A 22,863-nucleotide genomic window follows, 5' to 3' on the forward strand; every position below is an offset into this window, starting at 1 on the left:
GGAAGAGGGACGCGGAGAAGGAGGGAGAAGATGGCGGCAGGCGGCGGCGCGGCGAGGCGGTGTTGGCGGAGCGGCGTGGGGCTGGCCCAGGTGGTGCGTGGTGTCTGCGGGAGCGGACGGGCGACGGCGGCTCTGCGGGCGGAAGAGCTGGCCGAGCGACTGCGGAAGAGCGAGGAGCAACAGCGAGAGGTGAGCGGAGTGCGGGCCGCTGGGCCCGGGGTCCCCGGACTACAACTCCCGGCGTGCACAGCGCGGGCAGCCACGGGGAGCGGGACTCGGGAGTGAGAGGGATCGGGTGGGATGGGAGAAAAAACGTCCAGTTCCACCCGCTGCCATGGACACGGACACTTTCCCCTATCCTAGCTCGTCCAGCCTGGCCTTGGACACTCCCCGGGATGGGGCAGCCACAGCCTCTCTGGACAACCTGTGTCAGGGCCTCACCACCCTCAGGGAAGAATTTCTTCCCAATATCCCTTCAAACTCTGCCTTTGTCGGTGTGAAGCGATTCCCCCGTGTCCTTTCACTCCAGGCCCTTGTCTAAAGTCCCTCTCCAGCTCTCTTGGAGCCCCTTTAGGCACCAGAAGGAGCTCTGAGCTCTCCCTGGAGCCTTCTCCAGGTGAGCACCTCCAGCTCTCCCAGCCTTTCCTCCCAGCAGAGCTGCTCCATCCCTCTGCTCATCCTGGTGCCTCCTCTGGACTGGCTCCAGCAGCTCCAGGTCCTTCCTGTGCTGGGACCCCCAAGCTGGAGGCAGCTCTGCAGGTGGGGTCTCACCTGAGCAGGGCAGAGGGGCAGAATCCCCCCTCCCCTGCTGCCCACGCTGGGGGATCAGCCCAGCACGGGGGTCTCTGGGCCAGCTCTCACCCCCCAGCACCCCCAGTGCTTCTCCCAGAGCTGCTCTCCATCCCCTCATCCCCAGCCTGGATTGATCCTGGGGGTTGCCCTGACTCAGGTGCAGCACCCGCCCTTGGCCTTGTTGAACCACATGAGATTCCCTAAGGCCACTGACTGAGCTTGTCCTGATCCCTCTGGGTTCCACACTATCTCTCAGTCATGGAGCAGGAGCACATGGATGGTGAGCACATTGCTGCAGGTCACAGTGCAGGTTTGTGTAAAAGCCAAGAGTTGTTTAAACCTCACCACTGGTGTCTCGTTCTCTCCTCAGATCCCCAAGGACCCGACGCAGCGATGGCTCCGGGAACTCGCTGCACTGAGCCAGCAGCTGCAGCAGGTTCACCCCAACGTCCTGGCCAAGATCCTTAGGCAGAGAACTGTATACCAGAATGAGGAGATCGTGGTGATAGACAAACCCTACGGGCTCCCTGTGCATGGTGAGGGCGAGTGGGGAATGGAAATGGCTCTGTGGTGCTGACAGGAATCCTCTCTGTCCTTCCCTGGAGTTCTCCTTCCCAGGGAAGGTTCCAGGGGCTTGGTCACTGTCAGATCTTGGCCTTCCTGTTGCATTTTGGGGTGATTTAGGATGCATGGGGAGTACAAGAGGTGAGACTCCTTGCTGCCCTGGGTCACACAGGTGGCCCCGGCATCAAGAACTGCATCGCTGATGTGCTGCCCATTTTGGCCAAGATGCTGGAGAACATGAAAGCTGAGCCCCTCCACCTCTGCCACCGGCTGGACAAGGAGACCACGGGTGTGATGGTGCTGGCACGGAGCAAGGAGGCAGCAGAAAAGATCCGTCTGCTCTTCAAAACCCGTCAGGTCGAGAAGATCTACTGGTAGGAAAGGTTTGAGTGAAGAAGGGGCTGTAAAAGGTGTTGAAAAAAAGGGTGAGGGGACAACTCCTGGGGTGCAGGGGCTTTGTGGAAGTAGGGGGTGTTGCTTATCTTCCCCCTTTAGCACCATTTTTTGGGACTGGGTCATGGGAGAGGGGCTGAGGGGAGAGTTCCCGTCCTGTGAGAGCAACACCCTGCAGACTCTGCTTTCCCTTTCCAGGGCAATTGTCCTTGGGGACCCGGACCCTGTTGAGGGCGTTGTGGAGATCCCCATTGTGGAAAAGGAAGTGCAGAGCCACCAGTCCCACTACAAGGTGAGTCCCATGTTCCCTCAGTCACCATCCAGTCCCAGCACCCCGTCCTGCCTCCCTCAACTCTCCCTGTCACCACCCTTTAGATGACGCTGGCTCCCAACTACCGCTTGTGTCCGGAGGATGGGAAGGTGATGAAAATCCGCAGGAACAGGAACGCTGAGAGGGCGGTGACTCGGTTCCGCCGGCTGGCCAGTGCCTCTGCCTGCTCACTGCTGGAGCTCCAGCCCATCACCGGTGAGTGAGGCTGTCCCGGGGCTGGACCTGCTCTCTGTGCAGTCAGCAGCGGCTCTAGAATGGGGAATTGTCATTAGACATGACTGGAATCCTTTCTGGGACAGAGTTTTGGGAATAAACCCTGCTGGGGGAATGCTTTGCTCCCGAGCTGTTTGCTGGCTGCCAGTGATTTCAGCACAGCTTTGTTCACTGAGGGTGGTGGGTGCTGAGGCCTGGCACAGCTGGATGTCACCTTTCTCTTCTCTTCAGGGGTGAAGCACCAGATCCGGGTTCACCTGGCCTATGGCTTGGGATGCCCCATCCTTGGGGATCACAAATACTCACACTGGAGCAAACTGGCACCCCAGGTAAGGCAGGTCTTGCACTGGGGAGAAGCTGGAGCTGGATACAGCCCCTTGTGTCCCCCAGCTCCACGTGGGCTGGGCATTTCAAGTCCCAGCTGAAAAGCTGCAATTTTGAAGGGAACGTTTTCTCTCCTTGCTGCAGAAGCTTCCTGAGCTCACCCTGAGGAGGCTGAAGCTAGAACAGAGCAAGGCTCGGCACCTGCCCCTGCACCTGCACGCCCACCGGCTCTGCCTGCCCCTGGGCCAGCCCTTAGACTTTGTCTGCAAGCCACCCCTCTTCTTCCAAAAAACCCTGAGGAAGCTAGAGCTGGACATCCCTAAGGACTGACAAGACAAGACTGGAATGGTGCCGTGTATCTCCACATCTCCAGCACATGGCAGCAGCTGTGCCCACCTTGGAGTCAGTGGTGGGGTGGAGCCTGCAGTCTCTGTGCTGGTGCTGATGCTGCTGGATTCAGACTGGGTGCCCACATGTGCTTCTGGCCCAGGAAAGCAGCTGGACACACTGAACAGCCTCTAGCTGAGACAAACAAGGCTGGGTGGAAGTTGGACTTTGGCTGATTTGTGTTTTGAGCTTGTCTCTGGGCAATAAAAGCTCCAGTTCCCTTGAGGGAAAGTGTTGTGTGTCTCTGTGCTCTGGCCTGGTGGGACTCAGTCCCTGTGTAGGTTTGAGCAGACCTGGTTGCAGCCTCTCCCAGATTTTGGAACTGTCATTCGTCTTTTCAGAGTTGTTTAGCTCAGATTTGGAGAGTCCTTTTATTGGAAAATCCATCGAAAGTGCAGTTTGGCAGTAACTCTGGTATTATTTTTGCTGTGCTGAGAGACTGCACAGAGAGTTCCTTGGCTTGGCTGGGCTGAGCAGCTCTAAGACTGCCCCTGCTCTGTGCTGCCAGCAGCATTGGTGTGGGTCTCTCAGCGCTGTGCTGCTGGGAAACTTCTGTCCCACTGCTCCTTCAGTTACCCTATCCCTTATTTCTAGAACCCCTTATTGGGATCTCCTGCCCTTGGGAGCTTTCCTTGGAGCCAGATTCTTCCCCCTGTGTCCTGAGAGGGAGGCAAGAGGAGGGATTGATGATCTGGGGAATTGCAGCTGATGTTCTGCCTCAAAATGACCTCATTTTGCGTCTCCTGACCTGTCTGAGGAGCTTGGGGCTGGGCAGTGAGATGTGGCTGGTTTGGATGCTGGAAAGGGCTTTTTGTACCCCAAGGGCCCACCGTATATCTGGCTGGGGCTTCTTGCTGTGGGAGGGCCCAGTCCCCTGGCTCCCTGCTGAAAATAGCTGGGGTCCCACATACCCTCAGGCCACAGCGCCAGAAATCTTTTGGCTGATGAGAGAGGGACATAAAACCACGGGGAGCCAGGAGCTTTGGCCGGGCAGGAACGCTGCCCTGCAGGAATGCTGTCAGGGAGGAAAGCTGCCTTCCCAGCCTGCTGCCTTCCCAACTCACTGCTGTGGCTGCTGGGGTGGGTTTTTCTATTTCTGTTTGTGAGAAGGCTTCCCCTGTAATTACGAGGTGATTTAACGCCCTGTCTGAGCTGTGTTCACAGCTGCAGGACACAGCACTCAGCAGGGACTCCTCAGCCTGGCAAAGTCGCTCCTTGAGCCACTCACACCTCAGGCAGCCTTCCCTGCATCTCTTCCTCGCTTCAAAATGTCCCTCTCGCACACGGCTGCTGAGTACATGCTCTCTGATGCTCTGCTCCCGGATCCCAGCAGTTCCCGAGCCAAGGGCTTGCGGCTGGAGCTGCCGAGTGATCGCCTGCTGAAGTTTGTCACCGTGGGGCTGCCCCTCTTGCTCGTCTCGCTGGCTTTCGCCCGGGAGTTCTCTGCTGGTGAGTTGTTGTGGCTTTTCCAATGTGTTCTTCAGGTCTTGAGCAATAATCAGTGGTGGTTTGGTTGTCGTGGCAAACCCCTTGTATTCTTCATGGTGTTGTGATCCAAAGTGGAACAGCCTTGAAGTCTGGTTTTAGGAGCTGTTCTGCCTTATGGGTGTTTATTGATTGTTTTTAATGGATCATAATTCACTGGGAGAGCCTGGGAACAGCTGTGCTAACCCCAGGAGCAGCACTGAGTCAATGTCCAGCCTCAGTTGCTTGCACCCAGCACCTTTGGGTGCCACGGGCTTGTTTCCAAGAAGGAGGAGGAGGAGGAGGGTGCCAGCAGCACGGAGAGATGCATTGTGACCTCAGGCTAAATCTGGCCTCGGCCAACATCCAGCTGCTGACCCTGAGGATTTGGTTTTACTCCAGTTTCTGGCTGGTCAGTCTATAATTTCCTACACTGTGTACACACCACTATACACAAAGGGTTTGTGTTTGGGAAGAGATGGAAAAGTCCTTGCTAAAAACACAGCAGCTCCAAAATGACCACGGAAAAGGCTTTTTTAAATTCAAAGCAATGCCTGAGATGTAATTATCCTCCTGTAAGGCATTCGCTCCTGGCTGTGGAGTGTTCCTCCACCCTCTGTGGCTGAGGTTTGCTCTCCTTCTCCTTACCCCAGGCTCCCAGATCAGCTGCTTCTCTCCCACCAACTTCACGGGGAAGCAGTCCGCCTACACTGACACAGCCTGCTGGGACTCCCTCATCCACCATGGCTTTGATGCCGAGGGACACGCTGTCACCAAGTCCCTCTGGGCTCTCAAGGTAGGATCAAAGTCACATCTGGGTGCCCCTGCATCCCATCTGGATGTCCACAGCAAGAGCGACTCCACATCCTCAATGACTGTTTGTCTTCTTTGCCCAGGTGTTCCCCTATTCTCTGCTGGTGGTGGCGGTGCTGATGTACCTGCCCTACCTGCTGTGGCGTTACGCTGCCGCCCCCGCCCTGCACTGCGACCTCCTCTTCATCATCGACGAGCTGGATAAATCCTACAACCGCTCCGTGCGCCTGGTGCAGCACATGAAGAAGGTCCAGCAGGCCAGTGCCGAGCCGGAGCGATTCTGGGAGGAGTACGAGAGGTGAGGCCAGGCCAGGTCACTGTGGCCCTTGGAGTCCCTCCGTGTGGTAGTGTGGCTGCACCCAGGATGGACTTGGGTGAAATGGGGGGTGGCTCTCACTCCCCCTGTGTCCCTCCACCCCCAGGGCCCGCCGGGAGAGGTATTTTGAGTTCCCATTGCTGGAGAGGTACCTGACCTGCAAGCAGCACGCCCACGCCCTGGTGTTCATCTACATCCTGCGGAACCTGCTGCTGCTCCTCTTCCTGGCTGCCACCTGCCTCTACCTGGTCTTTCTCCACCTTAACATCTTCTTCCAGGATGAGTTCAGCTGCTCCATCAAAACAGGGCTGCTCCAGGCCGAGCCGCACATCCCCCTGCTCATCCCTTGCAAGCTGGTCTTCTTCTCCGTGTTCCAGATCATCAGCCTCTCAATTGGCAGTGTCTACGTGCTCCTCATCCCCGTTGTCATCTACAATGCCCTGCAGCTCTGCCAGTGGGACAAGGGGCTGCTCTCTGTCTATGAGATGCTGCCTGCCTTCGACCTGCTCAGTCGCAGGATGCTCACCTGCCCCCTCAATGACCTCAACATCATCCTTCTCTTCCTCCGTGCCAATATCTCCAAGCTGACCTCCTTTAGCCGCCTCAATGCCGTCAGCGCCCTGAGGGAAGCCACTGCCAACAAGGAGGACATCGACACTGTCATCGATTTCATGACCCTGCTGGCTGGGCTGGAGACCACCAAGCCCAAACACCAAGCTTGCACCCCCGAGGCCGAAGGCAGTACAGCCCTCTCCAACGGTGTGGCCCTAGGTAGGCTTTTTGGGTAGAGACAACTTCTTCCCTCTTCTCTTCGTTCCCACACCACAGGATCCCACCCTCAAAATGTGGCTGGACCACCCAAAATCCTTTGCCAAGACCTTAAGGTGTTTGGGGCATAGTTGGGGATCACCGTGAGGGCTGGCAAATCCTGCAAGGGGTTCTGGCATCCAGAGTGTGATGCTACTTCGATCCAAGGTGTGGGCAGGGGTTGCTATAGGAACAGCAAGCCAAGAGATTGCTGCTTAAATCCAAGCTCTGGGCAAACTGCGGGGCTGGGAGGGTCCCTGCTTTTGGCAGCTCATCATGCTGGGAGTGGAGTTGGGAGTTTTAAATCCTGAGGGGCTGATGCCAAGGATGCCATGCCCACCCTCTTCTCCTGTTTACATGGCACTGGTGGGCAGAGTGAGGCTGTGTGTGGAGATGGAGATGGGTTCCAAGATAGAGCCGCATTCTCAGGACCTGCACTGCTCCCTCTCCCATTTGCTTTGGGTTTTGGGGAGCTGGATGCCTCCTTTGGGGTGTCACAGTGACCCCTGGCACCCATGGCAGGTGGTTTGCAGGCTGTGTGAGACAGCCCAGCCCCACAGGTAGGAGCCGAGGTCTGGGCTTCATTCCTGACCCTGAACACATAGTCTGAATTATGGTTTAAAAAAATCCACAGACTGAGCTGGATTCTGCATCCTCGTTACCATGGCAACCCAGGGCCAGCACAGCTGGCTCCTGGGCCAGTTACTCAGTGCTGGAAAAAGCCCAGATCCAGTCTGCCGTTGCCCAACTAATTAACTGCCTGCTCTTCCCTCCTTGTCTAGAACCAAAGCCTGGAGTGGAAACGATGGGGAAAGCCTCACGGGACTCGCTCGGCTCTGCCTGACCCAGAAGAGCAGATCACAGAGCCTGTGATCCCAGGATCCACTTCTCTGACACAGCAGCCAGGCTGAACCCACTTGGTGCTTCCTGCACCTGGCCTTCCCTTTCTTATGTACATTTGTCCAGTAAAAAAGGGTTAAACAATCCATGTTTTGTGCAGAACCTCTTGGGTCTCTTATTCTAAGTGCTGGGTGCCATGCTGTGCCTCTTCCACACAAATTTCTCAGCTCTTATAGCAAGAGGTGGGGAATGGAGGATTAGGAATGCTCCTCTGAAGGAAAAAAAAGGATCCAGGAATAAAATGTTTATTAACTGTTTATTAAGAGAGGGAGGTGGAAGGCACTCGCAGCCCTCCACAGCTCCCTGTCCCAGCCCAGCCTTAGCGTTTGGCTGTGTTTTTTTGGCAGAGCTCCCCTCTCCACTCTGCAGCTGGAAGCTAATCCCTGGATCCTGTGAGCACCCTACCGTGGGGATCAGCAGTCTGTGCCCAGAGAAATGGGGTGTCTGTGGGGCCAGGACCAGCTCCATGGGCAAAGGAGCAGCAGTGAGGGTTTTAGCTCCCATGGGTGTGTCCTGCTGCTTCTCCTTACATGATTTTTCATATATTTAATTGTAAATTGTCTTTTTCCCCTTCCCCCAACCCATAACCTTGGCTTGAGTCCACAGAGGAGCTGGAAAGTTGTTTAATTAATAAGGTAGTAATGAAGCCTCTGATTCCTGGCTTGAGAAGGGACAGTGCCAGGAGCCATGAGTAGTATTATCTCTAATTTATGGAGCTGGGGAGGAGCAGCAGCTCCCTCCCTCCAGCAGCGTTCCCTGCAGGGAGGGTGTCCAGCAGGAAGGGGGGTGCAGGCAGCCCCTGGGGGTTGTAGAGGGGGCAAGCCTGGTACTCACAGGGCCACTCGGCCCAGGCATAGCGCAGGCCCAGCACCAGCGTCCTGCAGCCACTCAGGGCCAGCGTCACCATGCGGGACCCTACTGCCACCACTGGTGCTGGCAGCCACTGGCACGGGGATGCCTGGCTGGAGCAGCACACCTGGGGAGGAGAGAAACCCCCATCAGAGTTGCCTTCCCTTTAGCAGCTCTTTGGAGGGGATATCCCACTCCTCACCTCAAATGCCTGTGCATCTCTCTGATGGCAGATGAGCTCCTGGCTGTAGGTGACATTCAGCAGCCCCCTGGTCACCTCCAGGATAGCCCGGATGGGATATGGTCCCTGGAACACAACGTCCTTGTCCCCATAGGCGACAGCCCTGGCACCCAGCAGCAGTCGGTGCGCCACATTCTGCTTGTCCCGGGGGTGGATACTGCCCAGGAAGAGAAGGAAGATGGGGTTGGTACCCAAAAACTCCATCCCTACACCCTCAGCCCAGGCCTCACCTGCCATAGGGAGAGTGCTCATCACCCAGATCCATGGCTACAGCCATGAAAGTGCTGGGCATCCTGGCATTGGGAACAAGCCCCAGGTCGGCTGTTTGGTGCCAGCGGAGCCGGGCAAAGCTGTCGTCTGCACTCCAACGGCGGTACGTGGACAGCTGCGAGCCAGGGGAAATGGGGGAGTGCCTCAGATCCCAAGACTGGCCACTGTGGTCCCTGCCTGGGATTTTCAGAACTTGGCAGGATGCATCCATGTGTTTACAGTGTCCTCTCCCTGGGCATACCCCCAGGACAACCTGCCTCCCACCCTACCACACCTGCACGAAGCCAAAGGGGAGAAGTGGCTCCGTCTGTCCGGCTGATCCAGTGTGGAATGCCCAGCGCCAGTCAGCAATGAGTGCAGGGAAGGTGCAGTTGTACTGGTCTGTGTTCAGGAAGGCATTGGCCTCACCTATCCCCCCAAAAAAGAGGGGCTGGTGAGAGCTCGGTGAGACAGTGGGGGCTGCTCCGTCCCGGGGGACAGAAATGGGGTCTCACCCTGGTACCAAGCGACACCCCGCAGGGTCATGTTGAGCAGTGGGTGGATCATGGCGTTCCAGAGCACGGAGGGTGTTTGTGGGCCAGAGAGATGCTGAGGTGGGGAGGTGCTGGAAGACAAAGCTAGGTTTAAGGGGGGGTGCAAAGCACAAGGCAGGCTTTTGGTTAAAGCAAGCACCATGCCAAGGGAGATCTGGGGTCCCACCCTCTCCCCTTTACCCACCCAGATGTGCCTTATGCTCTTGGCATGGGAGGGGCTTTTATCCAGAGAGGGCATTATGATGCATAGAGGGGCCTGGGAGAGGAGGTGGGGTGGGAAGGGATGAGGATACTCCCTAAAAGCAGCGTGGCACCAGGCAGGAGGTGTTTCCACAGCACCTTCTCTCACCTCCCCGTGTCCTCTGGGAGCCCACATGCCTGCAGAACTCGGCGGGAGGACCAGGCCTCGATGGGCGTCCCCCCCCAGGCCACCTCCACCAGCCCGATGGGGGACCCCAGAGCCTCATACAGGGAGCGCCCCAACAGCCAGCACACGGCCGAGAAGTAGGTGAAATTTCCATGGCCCAGGTTTTCTGCTCAAGAAACAGCAGGTTGCAAAGGGAAGCAGTGGGGAAAAAGCCATTTCCAAGATCTCTTTTGGAGGCACATTCACTCACCAGCTGTTGGAATGGACCATGGCAAGTCAATCTGCTCCAGGTCCTCCAGCTCCACATCAGAGCGGGCAGGTGCCGCAGCAAAGACACGGACGTAGGGATAGCGAGCGGCGGCGGCGAGCTCCTGGCTGGCATTGGCCACCTGAAGAAGGGCCAGGAGCATGCAAGGCACTTCCTTGCCTGATCCCTACCCGGTCCTGCCTGGTCTGTGCCGTGGGGCCTTACCTGTAGGACCGTCATTGCCATGTTGCTCTGCCCACTGCAAAGCCACACATCTCCAAAGTAGATGTCCCGCAGTGTCACATTCTCCAAGCCCTGCTCAGCCATAAGTGCATAGGGACCGCCCCGATCCATTGGGTCCAGGACAGTTGTCCAAGTCCCAGAAGGTCCTGGAGGAAGAGGATGGTGCTTATCTTCCACCACCCTTATTACGGCCTCAAAACCTTCACCAGGATATTGGATGAGCAGCCAACAACCAGTGGGGAAGGACAACCTACAGGGAAAAGCTTCCCCACCACTGAGACAGGTTGGGGAAATGGATTTCAGAAGCTCTCTGGCATCAGAGGGACCTTCCTCCTGCAGGAATTTATGGGTTAAAAAAGAAAACCTGGAAAACAAATGTGTGTCAGAGCAGAAGCTGCTGGGAGGAACTGGGATTACAGGAGCAGCTTGGTGTGTGTGACACTGAGATGTCTCCAGCTAATTTTAGAGGCGCCAAATTGAAGCGTAAAGATATTCTGCTGGAGCTTAGTGTGGATTCTCTGGCTGGATCCTGCAGATCTCCTGGATTGCTGCTCTCCCACAAGACACCTCCAGATTCTTCATCTTGTGGAGGTGCCCTTGGGCAGCACTTTTACCCTCCAAAGGTGATGAGCTCCCTCCCAACACTTCAGGCAGGGACGTAGCTGGGATTTGAGGTGCCCCTGAGTCCTTCCAGCTCCAGGAAGGCTCTGCTTGCACAGAGCAGCTTAGAGATCCCACAGGATCCTCCAAGGGGCCACAGATCAAAAAAGAAGCTGGGAGTGCTCTGGAGATTGCTCAGACCTGGTTTAGACAGGGAGAGAAGCTAAATTCCCCCTCTCCCCTCCACAGCCTCATCGCTCGGCTCCAGCCTGTGCGGTGCCACCCACTCCAGCAGCAGCTCGGCTCCTGCTGGGCACCCACGGGATTGCTGCTGGGAACCAAAGTGAGCAAAGGCTGGCACTGCTGGGGAGGGGAATGGCTGAACCCCCCCAGGTTTCCTGGAGATGTCACTAGCACCTCTGTAGCCACAGGGCAGCAGTGTGACAAACACAGGGGTGGTGCCAAACCCTGTCTCACCCCACCACTGGCTTCGATCTGGGCTCAGAAAAGTTCTTTGGCCACCAAAACTATCGGCCCCAGTTTCTAGTGGAATGCTGGGACTGACCTTTAACCTGTGCTGTTTTCTCCATGATGATGAGGCCACTAGCCTCTGAGAGAGTCACAGTCACCATGGCCCCCAGCTTCCCGTGGCCCCACACCACAGCCCCTGACGGTTTCTTCTGCAGCACCATGTGGTCACCATAGTAGGAGGCAAAGCTGAGCATTCCCCCTGGAATCAGCAAACAGTGCAAACATCAGCATCAAGAGAAAAATCCCCTCAGCATGGCCTCTGCTCCCTCTGAAATACAGATTATTTGAGATCCCACTTAATTTACAGCTTCCTGGTCAGCTTTAAGGTGGTTAAAATCACCACAGAGCTGAGGAAGAGGCAGAATTTAAAGTCCACAAGAGGGAATTCACCTCCCAAAGCACAAGGAGCATGTTACATCTTGTATCACACAAATTTGGATACAGATTTTGGTAAAAACTCCTCTAATAACAGCATGGGAGTATTTCTCCCAGCCCAGTCTTGCTAATGAATGTTCTGATGTATTTTTCCCTTGGAAAAAAAGTTTGTCAAGGGGTGGGATGGAAAACATCAGGTGTGCAGCATTGGCAAAGGCACCTCCAGTGGGGACAGAAGCAGAAGGCTCAACCCTAGCACTCCCCCCCACCTAAAAAAAAAAAAGCCCCATTTTTGCAGTGTGAGAAGAAAATCATGTTTGAAAAGGGGGTCAGGAGCAATGTGTCAGGGGTGATCTGGGCAGAGAACCCCAGTGACCAAACCAGAGCTCATGGAGCCTCATCTCTGCAGCTCATCCTAGGCTGGGTTTTTGGAAGGAAAGGAAAGGAAAGGAAAGGAAAGGAAAGGAAAGGAAAGGAAAGGAAAGGAAAGGAAAGGAAAGGAAAGGAAAGGAAAGGAAAGGAAAGGAAAGGAAAGGAAAGGAAAGGAAAGGAAAGGAAAGGAAAGGAAAGGAAAGGAAAGGAAAGGAAAGGAAAGGAAAGGGAAAGACATCCTCGGCCCCTCAGGAGTCAGCTGCATCGCTGGTCCCACTGCCTCATGCCACGAGGCTCCGGGAGTTATATAAAAAACAAGTCGGAGGAGAAAAAAAATTAAAACTGAGACGCCAGGGAAGAGTGGAGGCTATAAAAAGCAGCTGGGAGGAGGGAAGGGAAGAAGAAGGGAGGAGGGAAGGGAGGAGAGCCCACGAGACACCACCAAGGAGCCGCATGCGGCTCCCACCTTACGTAAAGCATCGTCCCACGGCAGCAGTGCCGGGCCAAGGGCGTTGGGGAGGGGCTGGGGTGTGAAGGGTGTTGGAGAGGGGCTGGGAGTGTGAAGGGCATCCAAGTGGAGCTCAGAGAATGTGAAGGGCATTGAACCGGGGCTTGGAGGGATGCCACGGGTGTCAAAATGGGACTCGGGGTGTGCAGAGGATGTCAAACGGGGGCTCTGGAGTGCAGAGGGCATAGAAGCAGAGCTTGGGGGGGCAAAGAGGGTGAAAGACGGGTGGGGGGCATCAAAACTGAGCTAAAGGGGATGCCAAAGGCATCAAAGTGGGGCTGGAAGGGCACCAAGGGCCCCAGAGTGGGGCTCAGAGTAGTGCCAGCGTCATCGAAGAGGGTCTGGGGGTTCAAAGGGTATCAAAGCGGGGCTGGGGAAGCGCCAATGCACGTACGAGGCTCGGAGTGTGCCAAGGGCATGAAATCAGGGCTTGGGAGGGCTGAGGGAATCCCTTGGGCATCGGAGCCCGGATGCCAAGTGTTCTGGTGGTGCCAAGTGCCCCGAAGCGGGTCTCGGAGGCTGACCCTCCCCAGCCCTTTACCTGCCGCCGCCGGAGCCACAGCCAGCAGCGCCAGCAGCGCCAGCAGCGCCCACGCCGCCATCCTGAGGGGACAACGGGCGAGGGCGCCAGGACCGCCAGTACTCCCCGGTACCGCCCGGTACCGCCCGGTGCCCCCGGTACCGCCGGCCCGCCCCGCAGGCGGGCCCAGCCCAGAGCGCGGGGGCGTGGCCTGAGCACGCACCGCCCGTTGTGGGGGGGGCCGTTGCCAAGCGACGGCGTCCGCAGCACGGCCTGAGGCACCGGCGCGGCCCCGTCCGGTCTGACGGGAGAGGCCGAGGGGAAGGGCCGGGAGCGCGGGGCCGAAGGCTGCGGGGCTGCGGGGGGAGAGCCGGGGTACACGGCGGGCGGGGAGCCGCGGTCCCCCCGGGCCCGCTCTTCAGCCCGCCCAGGCCGCGCGCAGAGAGACGCGGCCGCGCGCGTGCGCGGCGGGCAGGGAGCTTATCGCCCCCTAGCGGCGGCTCTGGCCCCCCGCAGGCGTTGGTCCGTAGGTTCGAGTCCCGGTGCTGCCCGGTGACACCGGGGACTGTGGGCTGTGGTTAATCCCGGGCTGTGCCGCTCCAGAGGGTCCGGGAGAAGCGACCATGTCCATCGCCTCCTCCAACACCAGCATGAGGGTGCCCGCCGGCTTCCGAAACCTGCTGGAGGGGCTGGCGCGGGAAGTGCTGCGGGAGCAGCCCACCGACGTGGTGGCCTTTGCAGCTCAGCACTTCCAAAAGCTGCTGGAGCAGAGAGAGGGTGAGTGGCCTTGCCCAGCACCCACTCCCACACTGCCATCCCCTGCCCCACACTGCATTGCCTGCTCTGTCTGCCATCACCAGGGCATCAGGCTTGCCCAACACGTCCCCTGCTCAGGGTGTCAGTCCTGCCCCATGTGCCCACCATGCTCAGCATCAAGCCTCTCCTGTGTGCCCACGTCCCAGGGCATCAAACCTGTCCCTTGTGCCCATTGCCCATGGCTTTGTGCCTGTGCCAAATTTCCACCACCCATGGCCATCTGGCCTTCCATTTTCACCCAAGATGTTGTGCCTGTCCCATGTGCCCATCACTCGTGGTACCAGGTGCCCGTTGCATGTGCCATCAAGCCTTCTCCTTCCCCAGCTGGTGGCATTGACCCGGTGGCGTGGGGAGCCATGCTGGAGGACGACCATCTCACCTGGCCCCCTTCCCAGGTAGGCTGCCCTCCACTCCAGGCCCCTCCAGAGAATCTGAAGTGCCAAGAGCTGCACTGGGTCCCTGCTCCCACCCTGTCCCTTCCACCCTTGTGCCACATCATCTTAATTTTCTTCTTTCCTCCGGGACCTGAAGGAGGCCAAGGACACGGAGGGGAAGCAGGCAGCACCAGGAGGAGCCGGCAGCACGCACAGCTCTGGATCACCGTGATTCCGCCCCAAAATGCGTGGAGAGGAGCCATCCCCATAACCCTCATGAACTGGGACACCTCTCTGGAGATGCAACTGCAGCACTTGCCCCAAATCCCCCATTTCCCGCTGTCCAACCCCAAAACTAAAAAAATACCTCTTGGTCCTCCCCTGGCTCCTGCCCTTTTCCCGTGGGCGGGTGCTGCACTCCCATCCCGCCCCTGCGGTGCTGTTTTAATGAGGAATTTTATTAACGAGGTCCCCGCCGTTATTAGCGCCGATCACCTGAGATTTCTCCCCGAAAAATCCTGGTTTTGGGGCTGAGCTGAGCACGGGATGATATTTTTAGCCTCTATATTTAGGCCCCTGCATCCCTGGAGGTTGGAAGAAACTTCATAACATCCCAGCGTGAAGGAATGATGTGACATTGCACCTCTCCTACCCCCCTCCATAAGCTGAGATACCTCTATGGAATTTTGGGGTGCACACAAGGGCCCCTCCAATCCTATTCCTACCTGTGAAATCCATATTTTCCCACACAGAGTGGTTTCAAAATCCCCCTCAAAAAGTGGGGTTTGCGTTGAAGCCGGCTGCTCTATTTTTGGAGAGGACTGAACCCCCCCATCCACGCTCACCCCGTTTTTACCCCCTCTTTCCTGTTTTCCATCGCCATATGTGGTGCTCGCCCACGGCACGGGGCATGACAGCGGCTCCCCTGGGAAAAACAGGAAGGAGGGATGGGGAAAAAAAAGCTGGCGGGGACCCCGTGCCGGGGCTGATGCCAACCAGCTACGCCTTGACCCCCCCCCTCCAGCACCGCCTCGCCGGCTGCCGGCTCCTGCTTCGGCAGCCGGCAACACTGCCCGCCCAGGGCATCATTCCAGCATCCAATTCCCTTTTCTTGAAAGGATTTTTTCCTCTTTTTTAAAAGGTTTTTTTAGCACCTCGGTGCCACCATCTCAAACCACGACGGCGGGATGTTCTCAGCGGGTCTCGCCAGCTGTTCTTCCCGTTCTCCCCTTCCAAAATCTGAGTTGTTTCCTCGGAATTCAAATTTTGGAGGTGCTGGAGCACCTGAAAAAGCATCTTCCAGATGAAGGGGTCCAGGGAGGAAAAATGCAGAGCCTGGAACAGGCTCAAACGCGCCATTAATGATTAGAAATGTTCTGGCATTTCGCGTCCCTCCTCCGCAGCCGCAGCCTGCGGGAGACGGCGGCACTCGGCGGCTCTGCCAGGACCCGGGTGCCACGGATGGAGCAGATTTTGGGGGCTAATTGAGACACTAATCCTAATTTTGGGGCTAACTTCTCAGATCCCTGACAGATGAATCACCTCCAAAATCCTTCCTTACTTAACTCGCCCAAAACACCCGGTCTTCTCTCATTGGAGCATGCAGTGATGGATCTGGAGGGTCTAAAATCCAGGGAAAAGGATCTCTTCCCATCAAAAATCTCAGCAGAGCTGCCAAGGCTTCTCCTGGAAGCTGGAGTGGGCTTTTCTGGAGCAGAGCTATTCCCATCCCCACCCCCCAATTCTGATGTGCTGGTGGGAAGAAGTGACGGTGGAAAAGTGGCTCCAGTGGGGAGAGTCGGGTGCCAGTGGCTCACAGGGGAATTTGGGAATTTTGGGAGCATTTCTCAAGGGGGAATTTGAGTGCTTGACTGATGCTGGGGCAGGGGTGACCCCCATGAACCTCCAAGTGTGGGTGAAGCAGTTGAGGGAGGTGGCAGTGGTGGGATGTGCCTGGGATGGGGAGTGGGGTGTGTGGGTGTCCTGGGGAGCTGGGCTCTCTGGGGACAAGAGGTGCCACCACCTGCACCCAGCAGGAGTGGCCTTGGAGAAAGAGATGGAGATGGGATGGGAATGGGAACAAGGATGATGATACGGCAGGGGACAGGGCCAGGGATGAGGGTGATGATGGAAATGGGGACAGGGAGAGGGACAGAGAGGATGGGGTTGAAACTGGGAATGGGGGCAGGGATTGGCATTATGAAGAGGATAGGGACAAGAAGTGGGATGGGGATCATGACAGGAAAGGTGATAGAGAAGGGGGCAGGGACAATGGTAGGGATGGAGAAGGTGCTGGAGGTGATGGGGACGAGGACAGGGATGGGGGCAGGGCTGGTGGCAGCAGTGGGGACAGTGCCTGTTCCAGTGCCAGAAACAGTGATGTCAGTGGGACAGGGATGCTAACGGGGATGGTGATGATGATGATGGTGGTGGCGAAGAGGAAGGTCAGTGCCACCAGGCCCCCAAGCAGGAAGATCCCTGTGAGCAAACTTGGCCAGGGAGAGCCCGTGGGGCCCGACTGTGCAGTGGCTCGGGGGGTGCTGCTGCCCGCCTTGGGGGGGGCACGCTGTGTTTTGGGGGCTGGCTGGAGCAGCATCGGCGCGGAGCCCACGGGCGACTTATGCAGTTGCTTAGCAACTCCCAAACCCGGATTAGAGGCGAGCGAGGCAGGCGATGGGGGGGCTGTGGGCTGCAGCCCCCCGCATTGCCCTGGGGGTCCCTCCTGTTTCCCGGGGTGCCCCAGCTCACCCTGCCAGTCCCAGCACCTCGGCATGGTCCAGGCTGGCAGCAGGGTCTGCAGGGAGCACCAAGGGCTGTGGAAGTGGCTGGGACTGCAGGTCTGGTTGGAGAACACCCCAAATGTGGGGGGGTTGCTCCGATGAGTGGGGAAGGGATCCCCCAGACCCCAGAAGTGGAGCCCACTGCTCTGCTTGGAGCCTGCAGCTGGGCACATCACCCCTGCAGTTCTGTGCGTGCTCGGTGGGACACTGTGTCCCACCATGCCCACCCTTCCTCACCATCTTCACCCTTGCCATCCTCATCCTCACCCTCCTTCAGGACCGAGTCCTAAGTAGGTCAAGAAGGTTTTTTCCCCCCGTGCAAACCAACCCGAGGGGCAAAACCTTCCTCCAGCATCACTGGGGTCATGTACCCCCCAAAAACGAGCCCATTATCCCCACTTGCTATAGCTTTGCCCCCCAAAAACCCCTCCACGCCGAAGGCAAGGCTCATCACATCTTGGCTCGCATCCTCTGCATGTGATGTTGTGTTCCACGAAACTCCAAAGCGAGCTGCCGGCTCCTTTAAGTGTTAGGAGGGAGTTGGAGGCTGCGAAATAAAATTGGAGGAGGGAAAATAAAAAAAAAAAAAAATTAAAAAAAAAAAACGGAGAAAGGGAGGAAAAAAAAAAATAAGGCACCCCTCCTTCCCCCCCAAAAGCCTGGCAGGGGTGTCGGGCTGATAGGCTCGCCCGGAGGAAAGCGCATTACGTAGGCAAGCGGCTCCGCTCAACTTGCCACCTGCGCCGGGAGAGCTGCCGGGGAAGCGAGATCCTGCCGGAGCCCCTCGCCCGCCGCTGGCCGCCCACCCGCCCTCCGCCATGGACTGCTGCAATGTAGGTGCCCCTTCCCCCGAGCCCCCCAGCACCCGCTCCTGCCTCTAATCCATTATTACTGCCCTGGGCTGGGGGCGGCCGGGGGGTTTGGGGTGGTGGGGGCGGGGGGTGCGATGGGTGCTGCACCCACCAAGAGCTCAGTGAACTCCGCGACCCCCGCCCCCAGCGCTGCCCCCCCAGATCCCCACTCCTGCCTCCACACCAGTTCGGAATCCATCCCACCGGGGCCACAGCATCCCCACAGCCCACTGAGGAAAACCCCCCTGCCCTCCAACCCAGCTTTTATTTCGCTTTTTCTTCCCCCCACCCCGCAATTGCTCTACAGGTGGGGTCGGGGGTTGTGTATGGATAAAGGGCTTAATTGGGGTTGCACCCCTCTCCTCACCCGAGGGTGAACTCCCCTCCCTCCTGGCCACCAGCCGGCTTGGGGAGAAAACCACGTCCTTTTCCCGTTTCTCCCTGATCTCTGACTTTTCTTGCCCCTTCCCCCTTTTCCTTCCCCTTTTCCCATTTTTCTTCCTCTTTTTCCTTTTTTTTTTCCCCTTTCCCGACTTCTTTCCCCCGTTTTCCCCCTCCTGCTAAGACAGCAGCACAGGGAAAAGCCCCCATCTCTCCTCCTGGGCACCTCCAGAGAGGCAAAGCCCACCCTGGATATAGGATTTATCCTGCCTGGATATAGGATTTCTCTCTGCTATGTATAGGACTTTTTCTCTGCTATGTAGGATTTCTCCTCCTGCATATAGGATTTCTCCCCTAGATACAAGTTTTCATCAGCTGCATAGAGGTTTTTACCCAATGGATATGGTGTTTTTCCACTGGATGTAGGATTTCTCCTGTCGATATAGGATATGGCCCCCTGCTTATGGGTTTTCTCTCCTGAATATGAGATGTCTCCCCTGGATATAGGATTTTTTTTTCTCCTGAATATATGTTTTTCCTACCTATATACAGGATTTCTCAACTTGGATATAGATTTCTGCCACCTGTATGTAGGATTTCTTCCCTGAATATAGGATTTCTCCCCTGGATATAGGAAATGCCCCCGCATATATAGATTTCCTCCACCTGTATATGGTATTTCTCCCCTGGCTATAGGATTTCCTCTCTCCTAATATAGGATTTCTCTCTTGGATATAAGATTTCTCTCTTGGATATAGGATTTCTCACCTGGATATAGGATATGCCCCTCCATGTATAGGTTTTCTCCCTTGACTATAGGATTCCCTTCTCCAGATACAGTATTTCTCCCCTGGATATAGGTTTCTCCCACCTGTATATAGGATTTCTCCTCTGGATATAGGTTGTTCTCCCCCACCTCCGCATATATAGGATTTCTCTCCTGAATATAGGCTTTCTTTCCTAGATATAGGATTTCTTTCCCCTGGCTATAGGATTTCTCCCGTGGCTATAGGATTTCCAGCCCTGGCTATAACATTTCCACCCTGGACATATCATTTCCACCTTGGACCCGTCCTCACCTTTCACAATGGTAAAACAACCTGAGCAACTTCGTGGAGTCATGGCACGCTCCAATGGGATGAGCTTCCTCCCCCCCAAATCTACAGCTTCCAAAAAAAGCCCCCCAGAACTCCTTTAAGTCCCTTCAAATGCTCTTGGGGCAGCACAAAGGCTTCACCCCCACAGCTGCTGGTACTGGATCATCCAATGCCAGCTCATTTCCACCTCATTTCATTTTCCTTTTTTTTTTTTTTTTTTTTTTTTTTCATTTTCCCCCTGTTGAACTTTGGTGTTGAGTCCAACTGATCTGGTTGGATGTGGCAGGAGGGGAATGGGTTACAGTGATTTGTCCTTGGCAGGGCTTTTCCTCCCTTCTGGCATCACTCCTTTCCCAAATTTCCTGGTGTTTTCAGCCCAAGCCCTGAGGAGGGCTGCAGGAGGATGCAACAGGCTACGAGGGAAAGAGAAACTGAGGCATGACCAGCTCATTTTGTGCAGGATGGCCCCAGCCCCATGCCAAAAATACCCCCCCAGAACCCATCCTCTGCTCCCATGGATTCTCTCCTCCCTGCATCATAGCCCTGGCTGGAGTCTGGCTTCCTGCAGCCGTGTGGTCCAGGGTGGGATTTAGGGATGAGTAGGAGGTGAAGCATCTTCCCCTACCTGCAGCTTTGGTTGCCATTTCCCTAAGGCATGTGCAAGGGACCCTGACTTTTAGCAAAACCTTTCATTTTTAACAAACCCCTTCATTTTTAGCAAAGGAGCTTAATTTTTAATGAGTAAACCTAATTTTTAGCAGCCCTCCCCCTAATTTTTAGAACAGGGGCTCATTTGAGACCTTCTTGAATGGATCATTTGGGGAGGGGGCTGTGCTATTTGAGGTCCCACCGGCTGTAACCCTGCTGTGTCCACCGTCAGGAGGGAGCCTGCACAAAGCTGGACGAGGACATCCTGGACATCCCTTTGGACGATCCTGATGCCAACGCGGCAGCTGCCAAGATCCAGGCTAGTTTCCGTGGCCATATGACCCGCAAGAAGATCAAAGGGGGTGAGATTGATCGGAAAACCAAGGACGCCGAGTGCGCCAACAGCACCCGCGGCGGCGACCTCCGCAACGGCGACTAGGTACATCCCAAATCCCGCTTCTTCCCCCCAAAACTGGGTCATTTCTATAGGGATGCTGCTCCGAGCGTCCTTTGCTGTGTAGATTTGGGATGGAGCATCCTTCCCTGTGCAGGTTTGGGATGGAGCATCCTTCCCTGTGCAGATTTGGGATGGAGCATCCTTCCCTGCGCAGATTTGGGATGGAGCATCCTTCCCTGCACAGATTTGGGATGGAGCATCCTTCCCTGCACAGATTTGGGATGAAGCAACCTTCCCCGCACTGGTTCAGGGTGGAGAAGGAGTTTTTCCTCCCAGGAGATGGAAACACACAGGCAGGCAGCCCCTGCCTTGCCCTAATTTTGGGTGCCCGCCGTAGTAGTTGGGAAGGATGGGAAGTAGGATGGGAAGGCGCAGCCCTAGATTTGGATTGAATCTCTCCCTTAGCAACACCACCCCGAGCGCCTCGCCTCAGCACATGCTATTTTTAAAAGCCTGTGTCACAGTCTCCTGGCAGGAAAAGGTAAATTTAAAAAGCGCCCACGGTGCCGAGGCCGCGTGGCATTGGAGGCCGGGTGGTGGCTGCGCCGTGGCCGGGCCGTGCCCTGTGCCGGTGCCGGTGCCGTGAGCGCGGGATGGCCCCGGCTACCGGCGAGCCTGGTCCGGGGCTGGCGGCGGGGAGGGAGTGCTGCCGGCTCGGCCACGTGAGTGTGGCGGGGCTGGTGGAGATGCAGCTGGGATGAGACTGGGATGGAACTGGGATGGAACTGGGGTGCAGTGAGGATGGAGTAGGAATGCAGCGGGGATTTAGTGAAGATACGGTGGGGAGGAACTGAAGCGGGGATGCAGTGCGGAGGAAGAGAAAGATGCAGTGAGGATGCGGTGGGGACTCAACAAGGCTGCAGTGGGGAGGACCAGAGGGTGTAGTGGGGATGGAACTGGAGCTCAGCTGGGACACAGTGGGGATGAACTGAGGGTACGCTGGGAACAGAAATGAGATGTGGTGGGGAAGCGATGGGGATGCAGTGAGAATGCACTGGAGATTCAGTGACAATGCAGTGAGCATGCACTGAGGATGGAGAGGGAATTCAGTGGGGCTGGGATGAGAATGAACTGAGGATCCCCACTGCAGTGGGGATTTTGTGAAGATCCAGTGGGGACAATGTGGAAACACAGTGAAGCTGCAGTGGGGCTGCAAAGGGGATGCAGTGGGAAAGCAACAGAGATTCAGTGAGGATGCAATGGAAACGAACGGAAGCTGCAGTGAGGATTCAATAGGGCTGCAGTGAGGATTGAGTGAGGATGCACCGGGGCTGCACTGGGGAAGCAGTGGGGATTCAGTAGGGCTGCAGTGAGGATTGAGTGAGGATGCACCGGGGCTGCACTGGGGCTGCAGTGAGAATGTCACAGGGCTGCAGTGGGGAGGCAGCTGCCAAGTGCAGGTGCTGTGCAGCTTCTTAGGGCCCAGAGGTTCCTTTGGGATGCCGTGTTAGGGGGGCTGAGCAGGTTGGCAGCAGGGGACCCAGGTTCCTCTCCTTCTGCCACGGTGCTCTGCCTGTGGGGGTGCAGGCAGGGGTCCCCTCCAGGTTCCTGAGCTGGGTGAGGGCAGAGTGTGGGCAGCAGTGGAGGCAGGACAAGGGTGCAGGCAGGGTGTGGGCGGGCTGCAAGTAGGGCACGGGCAGAGTGTGGGCAGGGGGAGGGCATGGAGAGGCTGCAGGAGCAGCACACGAGCAGGGTGCAGGCAGGGGAGGGCAGGGTGCAGGGCGTGGGCAGGGTGCAGGCCCAGGGCACAGAGTGCAGACAAGGTACAGGCATGGTGTAGGCAGGGCACTGGCAGGGAACAGTCACAGCACAGGGTGCAGACAGTGCTCAGGGTGCAGTCAGGGTGCAGGGTGCAGGCAGGGCACAGGGTGAAGGGAGCACTAAAGGCACAGGCAGGGTGCAGGGTACAGGCAGGGCACAGGGGGCAGGCAGAGCACAGGGGGCAGAGAGCACTAAAGGTGCAGGCAGGGTGCAGGGTATAGGCAAGGCTGAGGGTTCAGGATGCAGGCAGGGCACAGGGTGCAGAGTGAAGGGTACAGAGAGCACTAAAGGTGCAGGCAGGGCACAGCGTACAGGGCACAGGCAGGGTACAGGGCACAGGGTACAGGCAGGCACAGGGTACAGGACACAGGCAGGGCACAGGGCACAGGGCACAGGCAGGCACAGGCACAGGGCACAGGGTACAGGGCACAGGGTTCAGGCAGTGCCAGGTCCAGGCTGACCACTCGCTCTCTCCTTGCTTGCAGGGGCCACCAGCTGCTCACCGGAGCCCCCTCGCCACCGAGCCCCTCCCGCCGCCGCCCGCCGAGGCCCAGGAGCCCCCGCTTCACCCCCTGCCCCCCGCATGCGTCCCCCGGGGTCCCCCCACAGCCAGGCCCTGCCCCTGTCCCTGGCTGCCACCCCCCAGCCCAGACACCCCCTGCCCCAATAAACGCCCCTGCCAGAGCCCCGGCCTGTCCTCGGTGCCTTTCGATGTCACCGGCAGAGCGGTGAGGTCAC

At 57.2% G+C, this 22,863-nt stretch overlaps 5 protein-coding genes across 5 annotated transcripts; 4 read left to right on the top strand and 1 right to left on the bottom strand.

Moving 5' to 3' along the window:
* Window positions 1-6: 6 nt before the first annotated feature.
* On the top strand, window positions 7-3,229 carry RPUSD4 (RNA pseudouridine synthase D4). Its single transcript, XM_014888751.2, has 7 exons — window positions 7-189; window positions 1,163-1,328; window positions 1,529-1,730; window positions 1,948-2,041; window positions 2,125-2,275; window positions 2,525-2,622; window positions 2,762-3,229. The coding sequence occupies exons 1-7, from the start codon at window positions 31-33 to the stop codon at window positions 2,945-2,947; spliced, it is 1,056 nt and encodes a 351-aa protein (XP_014744237.2). The 5' UTR covers window positions 7-30; the 3' UTR covers window positions 2,948-3,229.
* Window positions 3,230-4,141: 912 nt separating this feature from the next.
* PANX3 (pannexin 3) lies at window positions 4,142-7,403 on the top strand. The gene is made up of 5 exons (XM_014888785.2): window positions 4,142-4,453; window positions 5,122-5,264; window positions 5,365-5,579; window positions 5,704-6,368; window positions 7,187-7,403. The coding sequence occupies exons 1-5, from the start codon at window positions 4,273-4,275 to the stop codon at window positions 7,246-7,248; spliced, it is 1,266 nt and encodes a 421-aa protein (XP_014744271.1). The 5' UTR covers window positions 4,142-4,272; the 3' UTR covers window positions 7,249-7,403.
* A 138-nt stretch (window positions 7,404-7,541) lies between these two features.
* SIAE (sialic acid acetylesterase) lies at window positions 7,542-13,152 on the bottom strand. The gene is made up of 10 exons (XM_014888787.2): window positions 12,982-13,152; window positions 11,220-11,384; window positions 10,037-10,200; window positions 9,815-9,953; window positions 9,547-9,730; window positions 9,159-9,268; window positions 8,939-9,072; window positions 8,625-8,779; window positions 8,356-8,551; window positions 7,542-8,280 (listed from the first exon to the last, which is right to left on the bottom strand). The coding sequence occupies exons 1-10, from the start codon at window positions 13,040-13,042 to the stop codon at window positions 8,008-8,010; spliced, it is 1,581 nt and encodes a 526-aa protein (XP_014744273.2). The 5' UTR covers window positions 13,043-13,152; the 3' UTR covers window positions 7,542-8,007.
* A 310-nt stretch (window positions 13,153-13,462) lies between these two features.
* On the top strand, window positions 13,463-14,482 carry SPA17 (sperm autoantigenic protein 17). Its single transcript, XM_088177872.1, has 3 exons — window positions 13,463-13,737; window positions 14,101-14,171; window positions 14,308-14,482. Exons 1-3 carry the CDS (start codon window positions 13,584-13,586, stop codon window positions 14,380-14,382), a joined length of 300 nt encoding a protein of 99 aa, XP_088033998.1. The 5' UTR covers window positions 13,463-13,583; the 3' UTR covers window positions 14,383-14,482.
* A 2,977-nt stretch (window positions 14,483-17,459) lies between these two features.
* NRGN (neurogranin) lies at window positions 17,460-22,810 on the top strand. The gene is made up of 3 exons (XM_014888788.2): window positions 17,460-17,763; window positions 20,140-20,346; window positions 22,611-22,810. The coding sequence occupies exons 1-2, from the start codon at window positions 17,749-17,751 to the stop codon at window positions 20,344-20,346; spliced, it is 222 nt and encodes a 73-aa protein (XP_014744274.1). The 5' UTR covers window positions 17,460-17,748; the 3' UTR covers window positions 22,611-22,810.
* The last annotated feature ends 53 nt before the right edge of the window (window positions 22,811-22,863 follow it).

This window comes from Sturnus vulgaris, chromosome 23 (genome assembly GCF_052056855.1).
Source record: "Sturnus vulgaris isolate bStuVul1 chromosome 23, bStuVul1.hap1, whole genome shotgun sequence".
Lineage (NCBI taxonomy): Eukaryota > Metazoa > Chordata > Aves > Passeriformes > Sturnidae > Sturnus > Sturnus vulgaris.